We start from the raw sequence: 17235 nt of genomic DNA on the forward strand, positions 1-17235 counted from the left end.
CCAGCTGGCTTTTTTAAACTGTCCAAGCTCAATGTTTTCTGAAAGCACTGAGAAATTTCTGGGATCATTGTTTATTTTGTACTTTCAGTTGTAGATCAGCACTGCACTGCTTGGGTTCCATTATCCCAGGGTGGGACTTTGCCAGCCACGATCAGTTTCTATTCAGGTGCATCCACAGATGGGCCTGGCCTCAGAAGAGCAACACATTTGAGCTCCAAATGGGTGAAAAAGGGAAGAAAATTTCTGCTCCCTGTGCGCTGTATCCTAAGGTCTGTATTAAGGCCTCAAGAAGTATGCAAGCAACCAGTTTAAGCGACTGGTGAGACAAATGGATTGCGTTTGGGGTAATGATTCCTGCCTATGTGCGTGAGGATACTGAGTCTCCCAACACGGCTGTCCAGTGGTATGTCCCAACTACCACTGGGAAGCTGTGGATGTCTGTGTCTCGGTGCTTGGCATGCAAACACAGATAGTGCTATTGGGTTGGTTGTGGTGGCAACAGCAGCCTGTGCCAGGGAAAACAACAACAAAAAGGTGTTAAAGGGCTGGAGATGGTGAGCTTTGATACGATTAGAAGAGACAAAGTGCCTCGAAAGCTCATTTATTTTGCTTTTGCAAGCCATTCCAGTCGAATAAAATATATCATCTCTTCATAGCAGCCTTGCCTCACTTAGGATTGTAAGAGTGGGAGATAATTTGATTACCAAGATCAAATGATGATGTTTTAGAGGAGGAGCCATCTGGAGTATTTGAGTGAGCAGCTGGCAGCCTGGGCTGCACAGTTAATTATCTGACTTGTATGCCTTGCAACTATTTTTCCACTGCAAAACCTTTTAAGAGTCTTTAGAGATCAATCTACCCCGCTCCCTCTGAGTAAGATGCTATCTGCAGAACTGCACACAAGTGTTCCGTTTTAAAAGCCCTTTCCACAACACCATCCTTCTCTTTCTGTTGGTAAAGTATTTCTTTGTTAAAGCTCATAACGAATCCTTCATTTGCTGCCCTTCGGTAGTTTCTTCAGTTGGCCAAGTGGCTGCTTTGCTTTTTGCCCTGCGTTGTTACAGCTGTGCTATGTGATTTCCAAGCTTGGTGTGTGCCATTTTAATGGCAACGCCTTATTTTAAAAGAAAATCTCAAAACACTGTTTGAAAGCAGGCATGGTACAAACAGCGCTGCAAAAGCTTCGTTCTTTATGACCTAAGCTTTGTTGGATGCCCTTCAATTTGTTTTCATTTTTTGTCCTTGCCAAGTATGTTAACTGGGTGGGAAGTTACAACTAAGAAGTTTGAGTCATCTGTTCTTGCCAGCAAGCAAAGGGCGAGAAGTTCAGCTGGTCAGGAAGCTGCTGGTAAGAGGCAGCTCTGTTGTCAGGCTTTTTAGTCTTCAAGTAAAGCGCATTTTGGGTCTACTGAGCTGCACCAGCCTGCCAGGATGTGGAGTCCCACGTGGTGCTGGTGTGGGGACCTGAGCACTTCCCAGTGGCCTCAGGCAGCTGGAAGTTTGCCTAGAAGGGGTGAGAGGAGCTGGAGGAAATCCCCTAGAAGAAAGTTGGGCCAAGTGGTGCATTGGATCCATGCAGGCAGCCCTCCCCAGTGCTGTGTGCTGGAGGGTTTTGGTGTCTGAACACCTACAGGATGGATGGTTTGTCCTGGGGTATCTCTTGAGGCTCAGATAGGAATGTGTTTGGATTCAGAAATTCTGTGGCTGATCTTTGTCCAAACCTTTTGGGAAGAATATCTTAGATCTTGAGATGGCACGGCACTAAGCAGCACTCGAGTTCTGGAATATGTGCCATATTTAATGCTCATCGCTTTTGCTTTAGGAAAACCCACATGCTCCCACAATTAAACGGTTAGTGAAATATTAATGAGAAAATGTCATCCTCATTTCATGGAGACATTTAATTCCCCATAAATATTTATTTTTCAAAAATTAGGTTTTCTCAAGATATGTATGAAAGCGTTGCTTCTTACCACCCATGTCTCTAGCTCAGCTGAAGGACAATTCACACCAGATGGTACCGGTGGATTAGAGGTGGTTTTCAGCTGCTGAGGCCTACGCTGTACTGCAAGGTGCTTGGAGACCTGAGAGCCCTCCGGGATGGCCCAGCTCAGTTCTTGGCTGTGTGGCCAAGCGAGGTATGCAGGGCTGTTGGTTCAAGCCAGCTGGAATGCACAGTGAGCTGTCTTTCTGGGGGCTGCCTCTAACCTGGCTGAACTGGAAGGGTGAGTTGAAGTCCTGGTTCTGGTTGCAGTTTTCCTGTCGGTGCAGTTGGGATACGCCTCCGGTAATGCTTAGGCACCATGTGGCAATTTCCACTTCTCTGTGGGTGTGACCCAGCAAACTGCTTGGGCTTAACCAGTGGAAACTGGAGTTCAGGATGGGTTTGGTACTGCCCGTCTCTTGGGAGATTGTGAGCATCTCTTCAAATTTGCTTTCCCTTTCCACCCGGTGGCATGAAGCTGTGTTGAGGAGGGTCAGGTTGGATGTCAGGAAAAGGTTCTTCACCAGCTGTTGGTGGACACAGGGCAGGCACCCAAGGAAACCGAGCTGCTGGAGTTCAGGAGGCATCTGGGCAACGCTCTCAGACATCTGATCTGATTTATGGGTGGTCCTGTGTGGAGATGGGAGCTGGATCTCTGATGTTCCTTGCTGGGTCCCTTCGAATGTGGGATATTCTATGTTTCTATAATCCTGCCCTTCATTAATTCGTGCTGAAGGCTGAACGGCTGGTTTCTCTTTTCCCTTTGCTCTGTCTTCTCAGCAAAGCAGGGAAGAGTGTTTGCATGTGCTGAGTTTGCTGCGATGTTTCTGAACAACTCGTGGATTATTTTGCTCTTTAATTCTGTGTGGCGATAATTTACCTTGCTGCCTTTGGTGTTCATGGGAAAAAGAAAACTGGAATCAAAAAGGTACAAGTGCAGATGCATTATACCTCTTCTCTCTGTATCTCGTGTACCAGCCTGCCTTCTCTGAGAGCTTTATCCTGGTTACACATTACAGCCCTCAGCATGCAGTTCCCAGATAGGATAAATGTTTCCTGGGGAGAGAGAGAGAGACGTTGTGTAGCTGAAAAGCAGGTCGTAGTGCTGAATAAGCAAATAAATCACCCACTGGTGTTTAAACTTCATTTGAGCCTAACAGGAGAAAAATGTCATACGTTGCAATCTGTATGGGGTTAATTGTATTGTTGCCAAGGAGGGAATGGGCTCAGTAAGGATGATGGATTGCCCTCTGCAGTGTGCTGCACGCAGGATACGCAAACCAAGCACAGGGATGGAAGCCCCCACCTCTGGAGAGAAGGGTCACGGTTGGTAAAGCCCACTGAGATCATCTAGTCCAATCATTGACCCATTGCCACTGTGCCCACTGAACTGTGTCCTGGGGTGGCTGCCAGCCTGGGCACAGGGGGTTTTGTGCAGGGCTGTGCTTTAGGACTGGGGGAACAGCACAGCTCTGGATGCTGTCCTGCATCCTTGTCCCCATTCTCTGATACAAGGGGGTGGGAGATGGAAAGGGACAGAAACTGACACAGAGAGAAGCTTCCCTGCAAGTCCAGCTGCAGCTCCTGCACGATACCTCAGCGCTATTTGCTTTTGCCACTAGATGGTGAAGTAAGTAATAAACGAAAGCACCTCAAATCTCGCAGTGTTCCCTGGCGGCCTCCCTCCTCGTGGAGCTGTGCCAATGTGCTCTGCTTTCTGGGAACCTGGCAATTCCAGGCAATTATCTCACTGTGGCTCAGCCTTCGAGAAGTGCTGCTGCTGCCACCCGGAGCGCTTTGATCCCCGCCTGCAGCGCTGCTATACTGGGTTCATTTTGGCCGTGCTGGGTTAAACCGAGCAAGCCTGCCTGCTATGGGTGTGCATGGAGTGCTGGTGCTTGAACACCTGCAGCTCACCTGGGGTGTGAAGGGGTGGGGGATGCAGTTCCCTCTCCACAGTAACCTCTGAGATATGGGGACCTGCCAGGTGGGCAGTGCAGCCTCAGGGTGCTGCTGTTTGCAGCTGGGAGCATCACTGTCATGGCTTTGGATGGAGATGGTGAAGAGCAGGGGGGGAAAGGGTAGAGATGTGGCTGGGACCCAAGGGAGAGCAACTTGATGGACTGAGTTACGGCTTCTCAGCTGAGTAATTGAGTGTGAACCTCTCCCAGTTATGAAACAAAAGGATTTATAGAGAGTTAGGCTCAGTGTTAACTGAAACACAGGCTGCTCTGCTGGTGAAAGGCGGCCTGCTGAGCTGCTGGGGCAGGATTGCTCTTACTAAGGGAAGGCTGCAGGAAAAGCTGGTGGCATCTGGCCTCTCTTCTTCACTCTCCCCACTCAGCATGAAGTGCCTGAGTGGGCACTTTACAGGAAGACAGAGCAGTGGACAAAAGTGAGGTTCACATGAGCACTGTGCCTGTGCCCCAAGCTCCACCACGCTGCAGCTGGTAGCACGGCAATGTTTGTCTTGGCTGTCAGCACTGGGCTGCACAACCCGACCTGCTGCTTAGAATCCTGCCTGACAGGGCTGGCAACCCATGGGGAAATGCAAGCAGGGCTTTAAAGCTGTTTGCAAAACAGTATGGAAGGAGCGGGTGGTTGCATGCGGGTTGTCTCCTGCTGGTTTGAGCCAGCTGTGAGGCAGTGAGGATCTGCTATGGTTGGTGATGCTCAGCATGCTGCTCGGCACAGCCAGCAGCAGGGTGCTGTCCCTGCAGCTCCATCCATACCCATTTGTTCAAATAACTCAGGGAAGCACAGCTCACAGCTGAGGCTGTGCAAACCCCGCTGCAAAGCTCGGCAGAAGGCAATGCTGTGAGGTAGAGAGCAAAATGCACATCTGCAGCACAGCAGTGGGTGTGGAAGGGGAGGGCTGTGAGGCTGTGAGTGTGTGTATGGCAAAGCGCCCGAGCAGCTGGTAGGGATGGACAGGGGGTGGCCAGGCCTGCTGCACTTGTGATGATTTTTTCATTATAAAGTGTGTTTTCTTTTTCCTTTGAAAGAAGGAAAAGATGAATCACAGCACTCGCAGCGCCTCCTGGAAATGGGCAGCACTTCGGCTGATGGTGTTGTTGGACAGCAATGCAACCATCGGGACCAGGTCTGCGTGCTGGAGGTCTGTGCCTCTTCCATGGCACCTTCTGAGGTATCAGAGCAAAGGAAAAAGGGGAAAGCAGTGTTTGCTGTGGCGTAGCTCAGCTGTGCCCTGGGGTCTGCAGCTCTTGGAGCGTGAACCTCTTCCTGTGCTGTCCCCCTGGCACGTGCTGATGGAGTTGGGGCTGCAGAGCCCTGGCTGCTCTCATCAGCCTTGTTAGCATCCAAATGCTGAGCAGCTGGATGCCAGCGCCAGGGGGCTGATATCAACATTTTATTTACTGTTTCCCCCCATCCCCCCCCCTCAAGCTTTTTCTCTACAGTCTTCCACAGACTACAAATGCACATTTCTCACCAAATCCCAGGACTCTGAGTGCTGAGGCTTTATAACATTACCATAACGCGTGGGATGGACTCCTACCACAGCCCTCCTGCAGGAGTGGGTGTGCTTGGGGGCTATCCTGGGGATCTGCACCAGCCCTGGTGCTTCCCACTGTCGTGGCAGAGCTGTGAGATGACCTGGACAGAGGCTGAAAGGGAGATGAGATGCTACTGAGGTGCTTACAGGTGCTGCTGGGGCTCCAGCTCTGCTTTCTTGATGTCACGGTTCAGCGTGGATGTGGCTGGGTTGAGCTTCAGATGGACTGAGGAGTTTCCAGCTACAAAAGGAGAGAGAAAAATCAAAGCAGCTGTTGTGGTTTCATCATTTACATCTACACTCTGTCTAAGTTGAGGAATGTGGCTCTGAAGATGCGCTGGGTGCACCAGAAAGGCACGAGGTCCCAGCACAGCACCCCCAGCCTTGCTGCAGCCCCAGGTGAGTCCCTGCACCCTGTCTCCATGTGCCCTGTGGTGTGAAGTCAGATTTTACAGATTGCACCTACTCTGATGGAGGTCAGTGTGCATAGGAAAGTGTGTGTGTGTGTGTGTGTGTCACTGTGGCCTCAGTTTAGAGACTTGAAGGCACTCTCTGCAGATGGCATCTGTAAAATGGGCATCTCCCCCCACTGCCTTATCACCCGTGTCAGCCCTGCAGGCTGTACTTAGCAGCTCCCACACCCCACATCCCAGGCCCTGCTTTGTGTCACTGCTTATAGCACAGTGTGGGGATGAGGGAAAAGGGCTTTGTCCCTCTTGCACGTCAAATGCCTTTATTAGCTCAAGCACCTGGTGTGGTAATTAATTGAGAGCTGCCTGAACCCTGATCATCCTTAGGGACATCTAAAAGTGAGAGCAAAGAGCCCACGAGAGTTAAAGCAGGGGCTGTAGCGGTCACCGCTCTGTGCGTGCTGAGAGCTGGGCGTCACCAGGTGTGCCACCACTGCTCTTTGTTGTTAATGAGGTTCTGTGATGCTGCTGCAATTCAGGGGGGCAAAGTCACGGGGGTCTGAGGCTGCTCTCTTCCGTGGGGCTGCCGCCCGCCTTCCATCCTCCTGCGTGTAGGGGGCACTGCGGGAGCTGGGCTGGGGCGGCGACCCCCTGGTGCCGGCTGCTGAGGTTCGGGTGCCGCGAACCGCGACCTCGCGTGGGTGCCGCGGCCTCGTGGGCCACTGCGTGCAGTGCAGTGCGGTGCGGCGGCCAGCAGGTGCCACTGCCCCCCCGCGCTGCCTGGGGCCGCTGCCGCCGCCCGGCTGCTCCCCCCACTTCGCGTTCCCCCAACACGCGACGGTCTGAAGCTGCCCCAGGGCCGGGTGTGTGCGGGGGTGGGGGGAAGAGAGGGGGGAGCTTTCCCGGGACACGGCCGCGAGGGGAGGGGAGCCAGTGCGCGATTGGGTGGCACCGCGCCGTAAGGCTGCGATACTCGGGGGGAGTCGGGGCTGGGGGGCGAGGGGGTCGCGGGGCTGCGGGGGCAGCGTGCAGGACGCGGACGGGGCTGAACCTGTCGGCGCTGGAGGTGAAGCTGCGATATGTGTGTGCGTCTCTGTGTGTGTGTGTGTGTGTGTGTGTGTGTGTATGCGTGTGCGCGCAACGGGGGCAGCTCCCCACGTGGGGCTGACGCGGCAGCCCCGGCCTGATCCGGGGCTATAAAACGGCTCAGCGACGAGCGAAGCAGAGCAGCCTCCGCCGGCTGCAGCCCCGACCCCGCTCCGCTCCGAGCCCGGCATGAGCCGCGCCCGCCCGCGCCCCCCCGGCCGCCGCCTCTCAGCCCCCGCCCGGGCGGCGCCGCTGTAGGAGCGCGGAGCCCCGCGGAGAGCCGGGTGGGGCAGGGGGCGAAGGGCGGGGGGTGTCCGCGCAGCGGGGTTGATGTTTAACCCGGAGCGCCCGTTCACGGAGAGGGGCCACTTCTTCTCCTCCATGGAGTACCAGCGGCAGCTGGAGGAGGAGGAGGGCTACCCGCCTCCCGGCGCCAACGGGACTTTCAACGACAGCGCGGCCGGGCTGGGATGGAGCATGCCGTACCCCCTGCACACCACCATCACCCTCATCAGCCTGGCGGGCTTGCTCATGCTCTTCACCGTCTTCGGCAACGTCCTGGTCATCATTGCCGTCTTCACCAGCCGAGCGCTCAAGGCCCCCCAGAACCTCTTCCTGGTGTCCTTAGCCTCAGCCGACATCCTGGTGGCCACACTGGTCATCCCCTTCTCCCTGGCGAACGAGGTGATGGGCTATTGGTACTTTGGCAAAGTCTGGTGCGAGATCTACCTGGCCTTAGATGTGCTGTTCTGCACCTCCTCCATCGTGCACTTGTGCGCCATCAGCCTGGACCGTTACTGGTCCATCACACAAGCCATCGAGTACAACCTCAAGCGCACCCCGCGCCGCATCAAGTGCATCATCTTCATCGTCTGGGTCATCTCAGCCGTCATTTCCTTCCCACCGCTCATCTCCATAGAGAAGAAAAGTGTGCAGAAGGTGAACCAGTGGGCATCAGGGTGCAAGATCAATGACGAGAAGTGGTACATCATCTCGTCGAGCATCGGCTCCTTCTTCACCCCGTGCCTCATCATGATCCTGGTCTACGTGCGCATCTATCAGATAGCCAAGAGACGAACCAGGGTCCCGCTGAACAAGAGGGCGGAGCGCCCAGAGAAAAAGCAGAACGGCTTGGCCGACAAGGAGGACCTGCCAGCCTCAGCCCAGCTCAATGGGGAGAAAGCAGCCGGAGCTGGTGATGGGCAGGAGGGAGAGGTCAATGGCATAGACATGGAGGAAACCTCCTCCTCTGAGCACCAGGAGAACAGCCAGCCCAAGAAAGCAGAGAGACCCCTGCGGGGAAAGACCAAGACTAAGCTGAGCCAGATAAAGCCTGGGGACGCTTTGCCCAGGAAGACAGAGGAGGAGAGGAACACCAAAGGGTCCCGGTGGAGGGGCCGGCAGAACCGGGAGAAGCGTTTCACCTTTGTGCTGGCAGTGGTGATTGGGGTCTTTGTCATCTGCTGGTTCCCATTCTTCTTCACCTACACACTGACTGCAGTCTGCAAGAGCTGCTCTGTGCCTCCCACCCTCTTCAAATTCTTCTTCTGGTTCGGTTACTGCAATAGCTCCTTGAACCCCGTCATCTACACCATTTTCAACCATGACTTCAGACGGGCCTTCAAAAGGATCCTCTGCAGGATAGAGAGGAAAAGGATCGTTTGAAGGACCCACAGGAATGGGCAGGACTAATAATTCAAGACTTTGCAAGAGAGTAAGGCACGACTGTCCTTGGGCTGTGCTTGCATGGGATGGTTTCCTTCAACTTCTGAGCAGGAAGCCTTCCAAACCCGAGATGAGCCCACTGAAATGCCCAACAGCGGCAGCGAGGAGCGGCAGGCAAGTGGAGGTCTGAGCCTGGCACTCAGCTCCCAGGGGAGGATGGCTTTCGATTCGCTTGGTTTACTTTGTGAGGTTTCTTTCTTTTGCCACAGAGTCTCTCAGTGGATGTTTTCATGACTGCTCAGTTTGACTCTTTAAAGACAGATGACGCACAGCTCCGTGAAGCGAACAGCAAAGCGGGAGTATGCCCCCTTCAGAGGTGTTGGCTTTTTGTTTTGTTGTATCTTCCCCACTCCCCCCCCCACCCCCCCCTCCTGTTGTATATGTAATTAGTTTTAACCCCCTTGTAAAATACAGTGTTGTATCTCTGAATCTGAACGTCTTAATTTTTGTAAGGCAAGCAGCTTCGAAACTGTGAATGCTTTAATTATGTTTGACACCTGAAAACTCCCTTTCTTCCCACTCCCTGAAATCCCCCTTTGCTCAAAACCAGCAAAGAGTTAGAGCAGTTTCTCCTGCCTGGCAAGTGGGTAAAATCACCAACATTTCCATTTCCAGTGTCCTGTTGTTGTTCTTTTTTCTATTTCTATTTCTTTTCCTTTTTTTCTTTTTTCTTTCTTTTTTTTTTTTTTTTTTTGGCTCTAAAGCTGAGGATCCTGCTCCCCCCCAGGCTAGCTTTTCTTTCATGTTTTTTTCCCCTTTTCTCTCTGTCCTAACCTGGTTCTGTTGAATTCAGCGCTGCCCATGATATAAGAAGGCAGAGCTGTAATTTCCACATCCCTACCAGTTGCAGCAGAGCCAAGGGGTGGTTGCTGTGCAGGCGGGCACCCAAGGGCTGCTAAGGGCTCTTTCTCATGCTGTGCAGAGCTTGGGATCCAGCCAAGCTCCCAGCAACTTCCCCTCGGCTGATATAACACCGTATCAAAGTTCCAACGTGTGTTCAATGCTAACTCGGTTCCCCCACCCCTGACTGTACATAGGTAACATTTCAGAGCAAACGTCAGCGCTCTGTACATCACACTGTCTTGTTTCTATTGATTTTTTTCTGCTGTTTTAACTCCCGCTGCGTTTCCTGCAGGTTTGGTGGCTCTGTGCACACAGCAGTTCCGCCGTTCTGAGCGAGGGAGAGTTAAGTTTGCGATCTGCTGCTCTCATCTGTCCTAGGAAATGACTGAAGCAACCCTCCTTCAGTCTCACGCAGGGCAAAGCTTTGAAATGGGGAACTTCCCGGCAGGTTCCCTGGTATTTTATAGCGTAAGCAAGCTTTTTTTTTTTCTTTTTTTTTCTTTAATTAAAAAAAAACCAAAATCAGAAAGTGTAAATATTGTGAGGTTGGAGCAGGAGTTAATGTTGCTTTTACATTCCTCTCCTGAAATGTCTTTTTGGCTTTTTCTGCACAAAACTAAAAACACGAACAGAACAAACGTCGCATCCTCCTGCCATGGGGAAATGCCTTGAGAATGCTGAAAGGAAAAACTTCCTGATCTCTCTTAATAAACGGCTCTGCAAGCCTCCTAACGCCACCCATACAGCTCTTCAGTGCTGACAGATCGTAGGAACTGCTTGGAGAAAGCAAAGTTTAAGTCTGTCCTATAGGATGGATTTGCCTTCTGTAGAGTTGTGTGGTGCACAGGAAGAGACTTTAAAGCAGCGCCTTTTTACTTTTGGATGTGTTCTGTTGATTTTGCTCTCTCCTGACTTTGTATTCATTCGGAGGGTGCCCGGATGCACCCTGGGACCTGGACAGCAGTGTTTACATTCACTTGCATTTTCAGAGTTGAATCCTCAAAAAGGTGAGGAAAGCAAATAAACCATGCTTTACTGTAAAAACAAGGCAGAAAACACAAAGCAGAGGTTGCTGCAATGGATGATTATTTTTTAATAAATAAAAGAGTGTTTACAGATCAAGCGTGAAAACCTTCTGAATAATCTGTTAGCCGTGTTGTATTTTATCCAGCTGCTCACCCATTCTCAGGCTGCTTTGCACTGTTACATGAACACGTTGGGAAAAGCAGCGGTGCTTTCTGAAAGGCGTTGTGACAGCAGGTAGGGAACAATGGCTCGCTTCATCGCGCAGGGGCAGAGCAACAAATGAGTCCTTGGTGTTTCTTGTTCTTTCCCCTCCTCCCCCCTTTCATGGCACGGTAAGAGCATTCATGTGTTTCTTAGAGAAAAGAGCTTAGATGTGATTTTAGATGTGATTTGCTCCTCAGAAATGCAGCCTGGCCCTGGTTTTGCCTCTCGGTGGGGCTGCCTGGCTGCAGAAGCTTTATAGCTGATTGGTTGAGAAGGTTTGTAATAATGAGGTCACAGATGGGATTAGAAGTGATTGGGCTGGAAGGAGATATTTCTGCATGTATGCAGGAGTGCCCACGTGGCCAGAGTGGTTCACAGGCCTGGAGGGTGTGATGGAGGCAGGTGTCCTGCTGTCCGCTCTGGCTTGCAGGTACACCTGTTGGCTTTGGCAGGTTTTCCCAAGCAGACCCCAGGGGAGATGTAGGGGTTGGCAATTGAGTGGTCATCAGTCACGCTTCCCCATTCTTCTGTCTGTCTGCTGGCTTCCTGGCCAAGTCTCTAACAGAGCCAGTGTCTTGGTGGGTTTTGGGCCGGGGCTTTGATGAGCTGTCACTGTGAACAGCTAAAATATGGCTGCTTGCTCCCAGTTTTCCATCGAATGCAAAAGCAAGGTGCTTTTGGGGTTATGTACTTCCTGATCCCTTGTGGTTCAGCCCAGCCAATTAAAACACCCCAGGAGCTGCAGTGGGTGCAGGCAGTGACTCCATCACCTGCCATGCCATGAGTCTGACCATCCCTGTGGCTGGTGTCTCGGTATCCACCATCCCGCTGCCTTTGCCACCTGCTGATTCCTTTATGCTTCATTTCCCTGAGCTGCTTGACAGTTATTTTCAGGTATGTCTTGAGCCCATTTTGTTGGCTGGGGGGATGTGTCCAAGCTGCAGGGCTTTGCAGGCTGTGTCATGAAGGTGTTGTGGTGGATGAGGAATGGTCCTGAGGCACTGGAGCTGGTAATGCCAGCTCCAGGATGTCCCTATGGGTGAGCTGCAGAGCCAGCTGACAGCCTGCCCAGATCCTGTCCCTGACCCCTCTCTCTTCTGGCACTTACACTTATTGCTGTGGGGTTTTGCCCATATTTGCTGAGGCACAAGGGGTACTGAGGAGCCTTTCCGTGGCGATTCAAGGAGAGTTGAACTTGGTCCCAATCACTCTACTTGCAAATCATGCATTTTTCAGGCCTGAGAGAGCTCCTGTGGGTTTCAGCCCATGCCCCTCAACCGTGCTGTGCCACGAGCGCCCCTCCCCATGCAGCATCTCCTGTTCCAGGGCTCGCTGGTGCCCCATAGTGTTCCTCTTGGGTCGGGTGGCTGGGAAGCAGCCTGGGAAGCTCTCCTTGTGGCCTTGCTTGTTTGCTGCAGGAAAAGATCAGAGTCTGCAGAGATTGCTCCTGGGTTACAGGCAGTGCATGGAGCTGTGGCACTGCTCCTGCTGCAGACCTCACTGTGCAGCTGGTTTGTGGTGATGCTCTGTGAGGTGCCAGGTCTGTGCAGCTGCTGAGCCTTACTGCCAGGTCAGCAGACAGCCCAGCCCAGCAGCACTCAGCTTACAAATGGAGCAGATGCTGACCGCTCTGTGAACTGCACGGGCAGCGGGCTGAGCCTCAGAAGTCGAGGTGAGATTGCAGCTGTGGAGAAAACCTTAAATCACACCTCTCTTGGGTTGGGCTGTGGCTCCTGAGCCTGGCTGGTCCCAGGGTCCCACAGACCTGTGCAGCAGATGGCCATGGTGCCCAGCACAGCCCCGATTTTGGCTTTCTCTGCATGGGGAGGGAGCTGGGCCCAGGGATTTTACTGTGCCCTGCTGATGCAGTGATGGTTTCTGGGTTTTCTCCCACCTTGTGCTGTGCCCAGCTTTTCAGATCTGCTTTGGCTTGAACATGAGGTTTGTTTCATGGCAGCTGGTCTCAACCTCTGCTTGGAGTGGAGATACCAGGTGTTGAATGGAGATGCTGACATGTAGCTGGTTGATCAACATCCCTTCCTTCTGAGGGGACCTTCCTTGGGCATTTGCTCAGTTCCTCAGCAGTGTTGATTTCCTACATGGGACCACCAGTGTGTGAAGCCAGCATCTCATGCCAGGGGCTGAAAAGGTGAGGGGCGTGTGGTACCCAAACTCTACAAAGCAATGTGAGTATAAACTGGAAGTAGAACAAGAAGTCCTTTCCACTACTTGAGCAGAGGCATAAGTGTTTGTCAGCAAAGGCATAAACTTGCTGGCTTTTACTGGCTTCAAAGCGTTTAAGATGGCTCTGGGTTTGTCTGTGTGGTGGTCAACTCCATATTGATCAGGTTAGGGGACATCATATGCATGGGAAGGCTCAGAAATCCTGCATGGCTTTGATGTCAGGGAACGCAGAGGAACAAGGACCCCTCCCAGGGAGCTCAGGGGCTGCTGGGTGTTCAGGGACTTCCTGGGGTCAGAGCTGCTTTCTGTGCTGAGGGAGAAATTCCACCAACATGTGTTTCCCTTCAGCACTGCTCCAGTCAGGAGGTGAGGCTCTCAGAAATGTGTTTTAAGTCAAATGCAAGAGTAACAGTGCAAGCAGGGCTCATTGAGAGGGGAGGTGAGCTGAGCTGACCTAAACATCCCTCCTTCCCAATTCTGACCTGCTTTGGCTCAGGCACAGCTGGGATGTGGCATTGGCAGGAGGCAGCCCTGCAGTCCTTCAGAGCTGTGGGACTCACTTGCTGTAGAGTTTGCTCCCAGAGATGAGAAACTTGTTTTTAATCAACTACTAGATGGAGAATTGATTGCTCCTTTGCTGATTGAAACAGTGGTGATTTGCTGGGCCATGACTTTATGGCCTTTTTCCTGTTTGCTTTTCAATTACTCTCTACAGGAAAACAGAAAGAGCTTTGCACCATGGCCATCTCTGAGAAAGCGATGCCTGCTGGAGGCTGCCTTGCCTTCATCTGCATGCATTGAGTTGCTGCAAAGCATTCAGCTACTTAAAACCAATCCTGCACTTATTATTTTCAAAGACTGACTTTTACACCGCAGCTTTTATAGGGCCAGAGGAGTTAAAGTGACCTGTATAAGCGGAATAACCTGGCTTGTTTACACCAAACGCTTTATCTCCACTGGGATCAAGGCCTTCAGCACTGCTGTCTTGGGATGGTGGAGATGCATTCATTCCTTTTGAACAGCAGTATAAATGTTTTCATTGCTGTTTCCCACCATCTGAGTGGGATGGCTTTGAGGCAGCGCAGCAGAGAGGAAAAGAAGCTCAAAGCTGCTCTGCTCAATGGGATGAGCGCTGAGGAAAGCAAGGTAAGCAGTGCTCTGTGCAGGGCAATCCTTCATTACTGGCTGCTCTACCAGGTTTAATTAGAAAATGAGTTCTGTTTGGTGCAGTTGGTGTGAATGGACCTTCATCCAAATAGGGTTTCCTTCTGTAATATAAAGCAGTTGTGGCTGCAGGTGCAATGGTGGCAGCTGACTTCATGGCCTGGTGTTAAGTGGTGTAAATCTTCTGGGGTGGAAATGATCTGTTCCTATTCTAGCCCTCCCTCATCTCCACCTCACCCCAGAATTCCTCTTCCTCCAGCTTAGCTTTATGGATTCTTGCTGCATTGCCTGGGAGTGTGCGTTTGTGAGGGGTACAAATGGAGTTCTTGAAAAATGAGAGGTTACAAAGGAGGGTGGGGAAATGTTGGTGTAAACCAGGTGCTGTTACTGTACATCCACACACAAAAGATCCTGCCTTGGAGGGCTAGAGGGGGCCAACAAGGAGATTAGGTATCTGCTGTTTCTGTTAAGATCTTGAAGGTGGAAAAAAGCCCTTATTCATTGCCATCTCAGTTGGGATGTTGTAAGCTGTCATGTTCAAGTTATCAAATGATTGGAGGAAGAGGTGAGGTTTTAACTGTTGTTTATTCAGACCAAGATTTAATTAATATTAAATAGATTAAATATTTGATGAAAGAGCCTGAAATTAAATATTTAGCTCCCTCTTCCCCCCCAGACTGCAGTCTCAGGGGATGTTTGTGTGGGCATCTTCTGAGTACTGGGGAGTGTTAAAGACCCTGCAAGGGAGCATCACCTGCAGATGGAAATTACATTACTCTGGGATCCTTATCAGTCTGCATGGGAATATGGCTGTCCTTATGGAGCTCTGTCACAGTGGGACCTCAGGTCCCATATGAGTGCTTGTCCCTCTGCTCTTCTGCCATGTCCCTCTTGCACCAGCTGCAAGGCTTCGTGGTGGGAATGGGCTTTCTCCTTGTGATAGGAAATCCTGCAGCATGCATTGTGCTTTGTTTCCCCTGTGGCTGCTGGTGATCTCAGTGCATGACTGTGAATGTGGTCATGTGAATAGCTGCGTTGCTCTTGGTGGCACTGCTGCCAGCCAGCAGGTCCCCAGGAATGGCCTGCGTGGGTGGCTGTGGCTTAATTGGGGAAGAAAACAATAAAACTTAATGTAGTTGGCATTTCCCTCATTGTCAGACCTGGGAAAGAAAACCACAGCAAAACCAAGCTCTCAGACATTGGCTTTTTGTTTGCAGCACAGTTTGAAAAGGCCAGTGGTAAACCAGAGTATCTGGCAATTCATAATGAACTGTGAGAATGGTCTTGTGAATTAGGCATGGGCCCCTTGGAGAGTGTTCTTGTACCTTTTGTGCTGGTTAGTTGATGCTGGTTGGGTTGTTTATTTATTGACTTGCATTGTGATACTTTATTGCCTTTGGAAGAATTAGGACCATGATCTCTACCTTCACCCTGCCCAGACCTTTGTATGTCACTATCAGAAATCAGCTGCTGGGCCTACAGGGAAGCTAAAATATACCTGCTGGTGAGAGGAGGCTGATAGAGAGCCCATGGTTTGGTCAAACCAAAGGTCTGTATGGATCTGAGGGTGCTGCCCACCTCCATGCTGACTGAAGTTCACTATGGAAGAGAGAGGAATTAATGTCATACTCCACATAAACTGAATTAAAATATCTTATAAATATTGCAGCACCTTGCTTTATCTGTAAGAGCCTGGCATTGCTTTATAACCTAGAGTGACAAATCCACTCTGTTCCTGCAGGAGTAGATATGGTTTCGTTTGTTAGCACAAGGGTACTTAGTTAAATTATTTAGAATTTTTCATGCAAGTTACAGCATGCTGGATGGGCAGCCATGGCCTCTCTTCAGCCACTTAGAACGTAGAGGAAGATATATAGGTTTTATGTCCCACAGTCACCCTTACCTTCTGCTGGATGATGTCTGACTGTGCTTCGTGCCATGGGGTCATGCCACCTGCATGTGGCTGACACAGGGGTAACGCTGGGCCTGTGAGGTCTCACTCCTTGTCACACATCAGATGGAAGTGTCCCTTTACATGCCATAGCAGGTTGATCCTCACAGACTGATGTTAAAAGAGCATGCAAGGCACAGAAGTAATAGGATGTGATTAGCTTGTGGGAGCTGTCTGAGCTCCTAAGGGAGTTTCAGTGCCATCCCTGACACTGGGGCCAAGGAGATGGTGTAGCAGGGGTGATCCCAAGGCTTACAACATCACCGGAGGAGTTGATGGGCCTGTGGGCATTTCCACACTGCAGCATGTGTGTGTGAACCTTCAGAGATGCAGTATAGCTTCTTCTAAAAATATTATCTTGAATGCCTGCTAGAGAATGTGAACCAAATGTGATTCTGAACAGTCTAACACAGCTGCCACTTAGCTGCCACTTCAGATGAGGAGGAGATGGGGGACCTCACTGTGGCAGAAGATGTGCTTATGGGCACCCAGAGCCATGGGTGGGCACAGCCCAAGGCTGTCAGCTTCAGAGAGAAACGGGGATGCGAGCACAGGCAGCAGAAGTGCAGGCTCCCACTTTGTGAGGTGGAACCATCTGGAGTATATGTAAGAGTGTCTCAGAATCAGGAGAATGGCATGTGGATAGCTATGGGTTCCCATAGACAATGATTTCTGCTTACTCAAGAAGAGCAGTCACACTGTTCAATTCTGTTTAATTATTATTATTTTTAAAGCAGAAGCAATATCAGTGGATGGGGGAGAAGAAGGAATGATCCTTGCAAGAGCTGTCTTTCTTCACAACCACTTATCTCCTTTTTGCCATCCTTCCCTCTCTGTGCCCTGCCTGAGACTTGCAGAAGCAACAAGGTAGGTTTTTTCATCCTTTTCATATATTTCTTTGCCTCAGCTTCCCAAGCAATTTCCTTCCTAAGCTGGTAGCTGCAGCAGTGCTGCCAACACAGTGTTCAATGTGAATTCAGGTTGCAAACACAGATGCTGGTGCTAAAGCCCTGCGAATGATTGAAACCTGCAGGGTACCCTTTGGTATTAACTCAGAGAGTGTACAAGTGGGCTTGGAGTGTCTTCCGTCTGAAGTTCTCACTAATACAATATTAATCTCTGCTACAGTTTTGCCCTTTCCAAG

At 51.1% G+C, this 17235-nt stretch overlaps 1 protein-coding gene and 1 long non-coding RNA gene across 2 annotated transcripts; one reads left to right on the top strand and one right to left on the bottom strand.

Moving 5' to 3' along the window:
- Positions 1–2910: 2910 nt before the first annotated feature.
- On the bottom strand, positions 2911–7013 carry LOC146759995 (uncharacterized). Its single transcript, XR_014948749.1, has 3 exons — positions 6960–7013; positions 5646–5739; positions 2911–3040 (listed from the first exon to the last, which is right to left on the bottom strand). It is a non-coding gene; the product is annotated as an uncharacterized LOC146759995 (long non-coding RNA).
- Positions 7014–7138: 125 nt separating this feature from the next.
- On the top strand, positions 7139–10684 carry ADRA2A (adrenoceptor alpha 2A). Its single transcript, XM_032445492.2, has one exon. The coding sequence runs from the start codon at positions 7325–7327 to the stop codon at positions 8657–8659; it is 1335 nt and encodes a 444-aa protein (XP_032301383.2). The 5' UTR covers positions 7139–7324; the 3' UTR covers positions 8660–10684.
- Positions 10685–17235: the final 6551 nt, after the last annotated feature.

Source organism: Coturnix japonica, chromosome 8, assembly GCF_054131305.1.
Source record: "Coturnix japonica strain WE chromosome 8, WE-NBRP24, whole genome shotgun sequence".
In the NCBI taxonomy this organism is placed as follows: domain Eukaryota; kingdom Metazoa; phylum Chordata; class Aves; order Galliformes; family Phasianidae; genus Coturnix; species Coturnix japonica.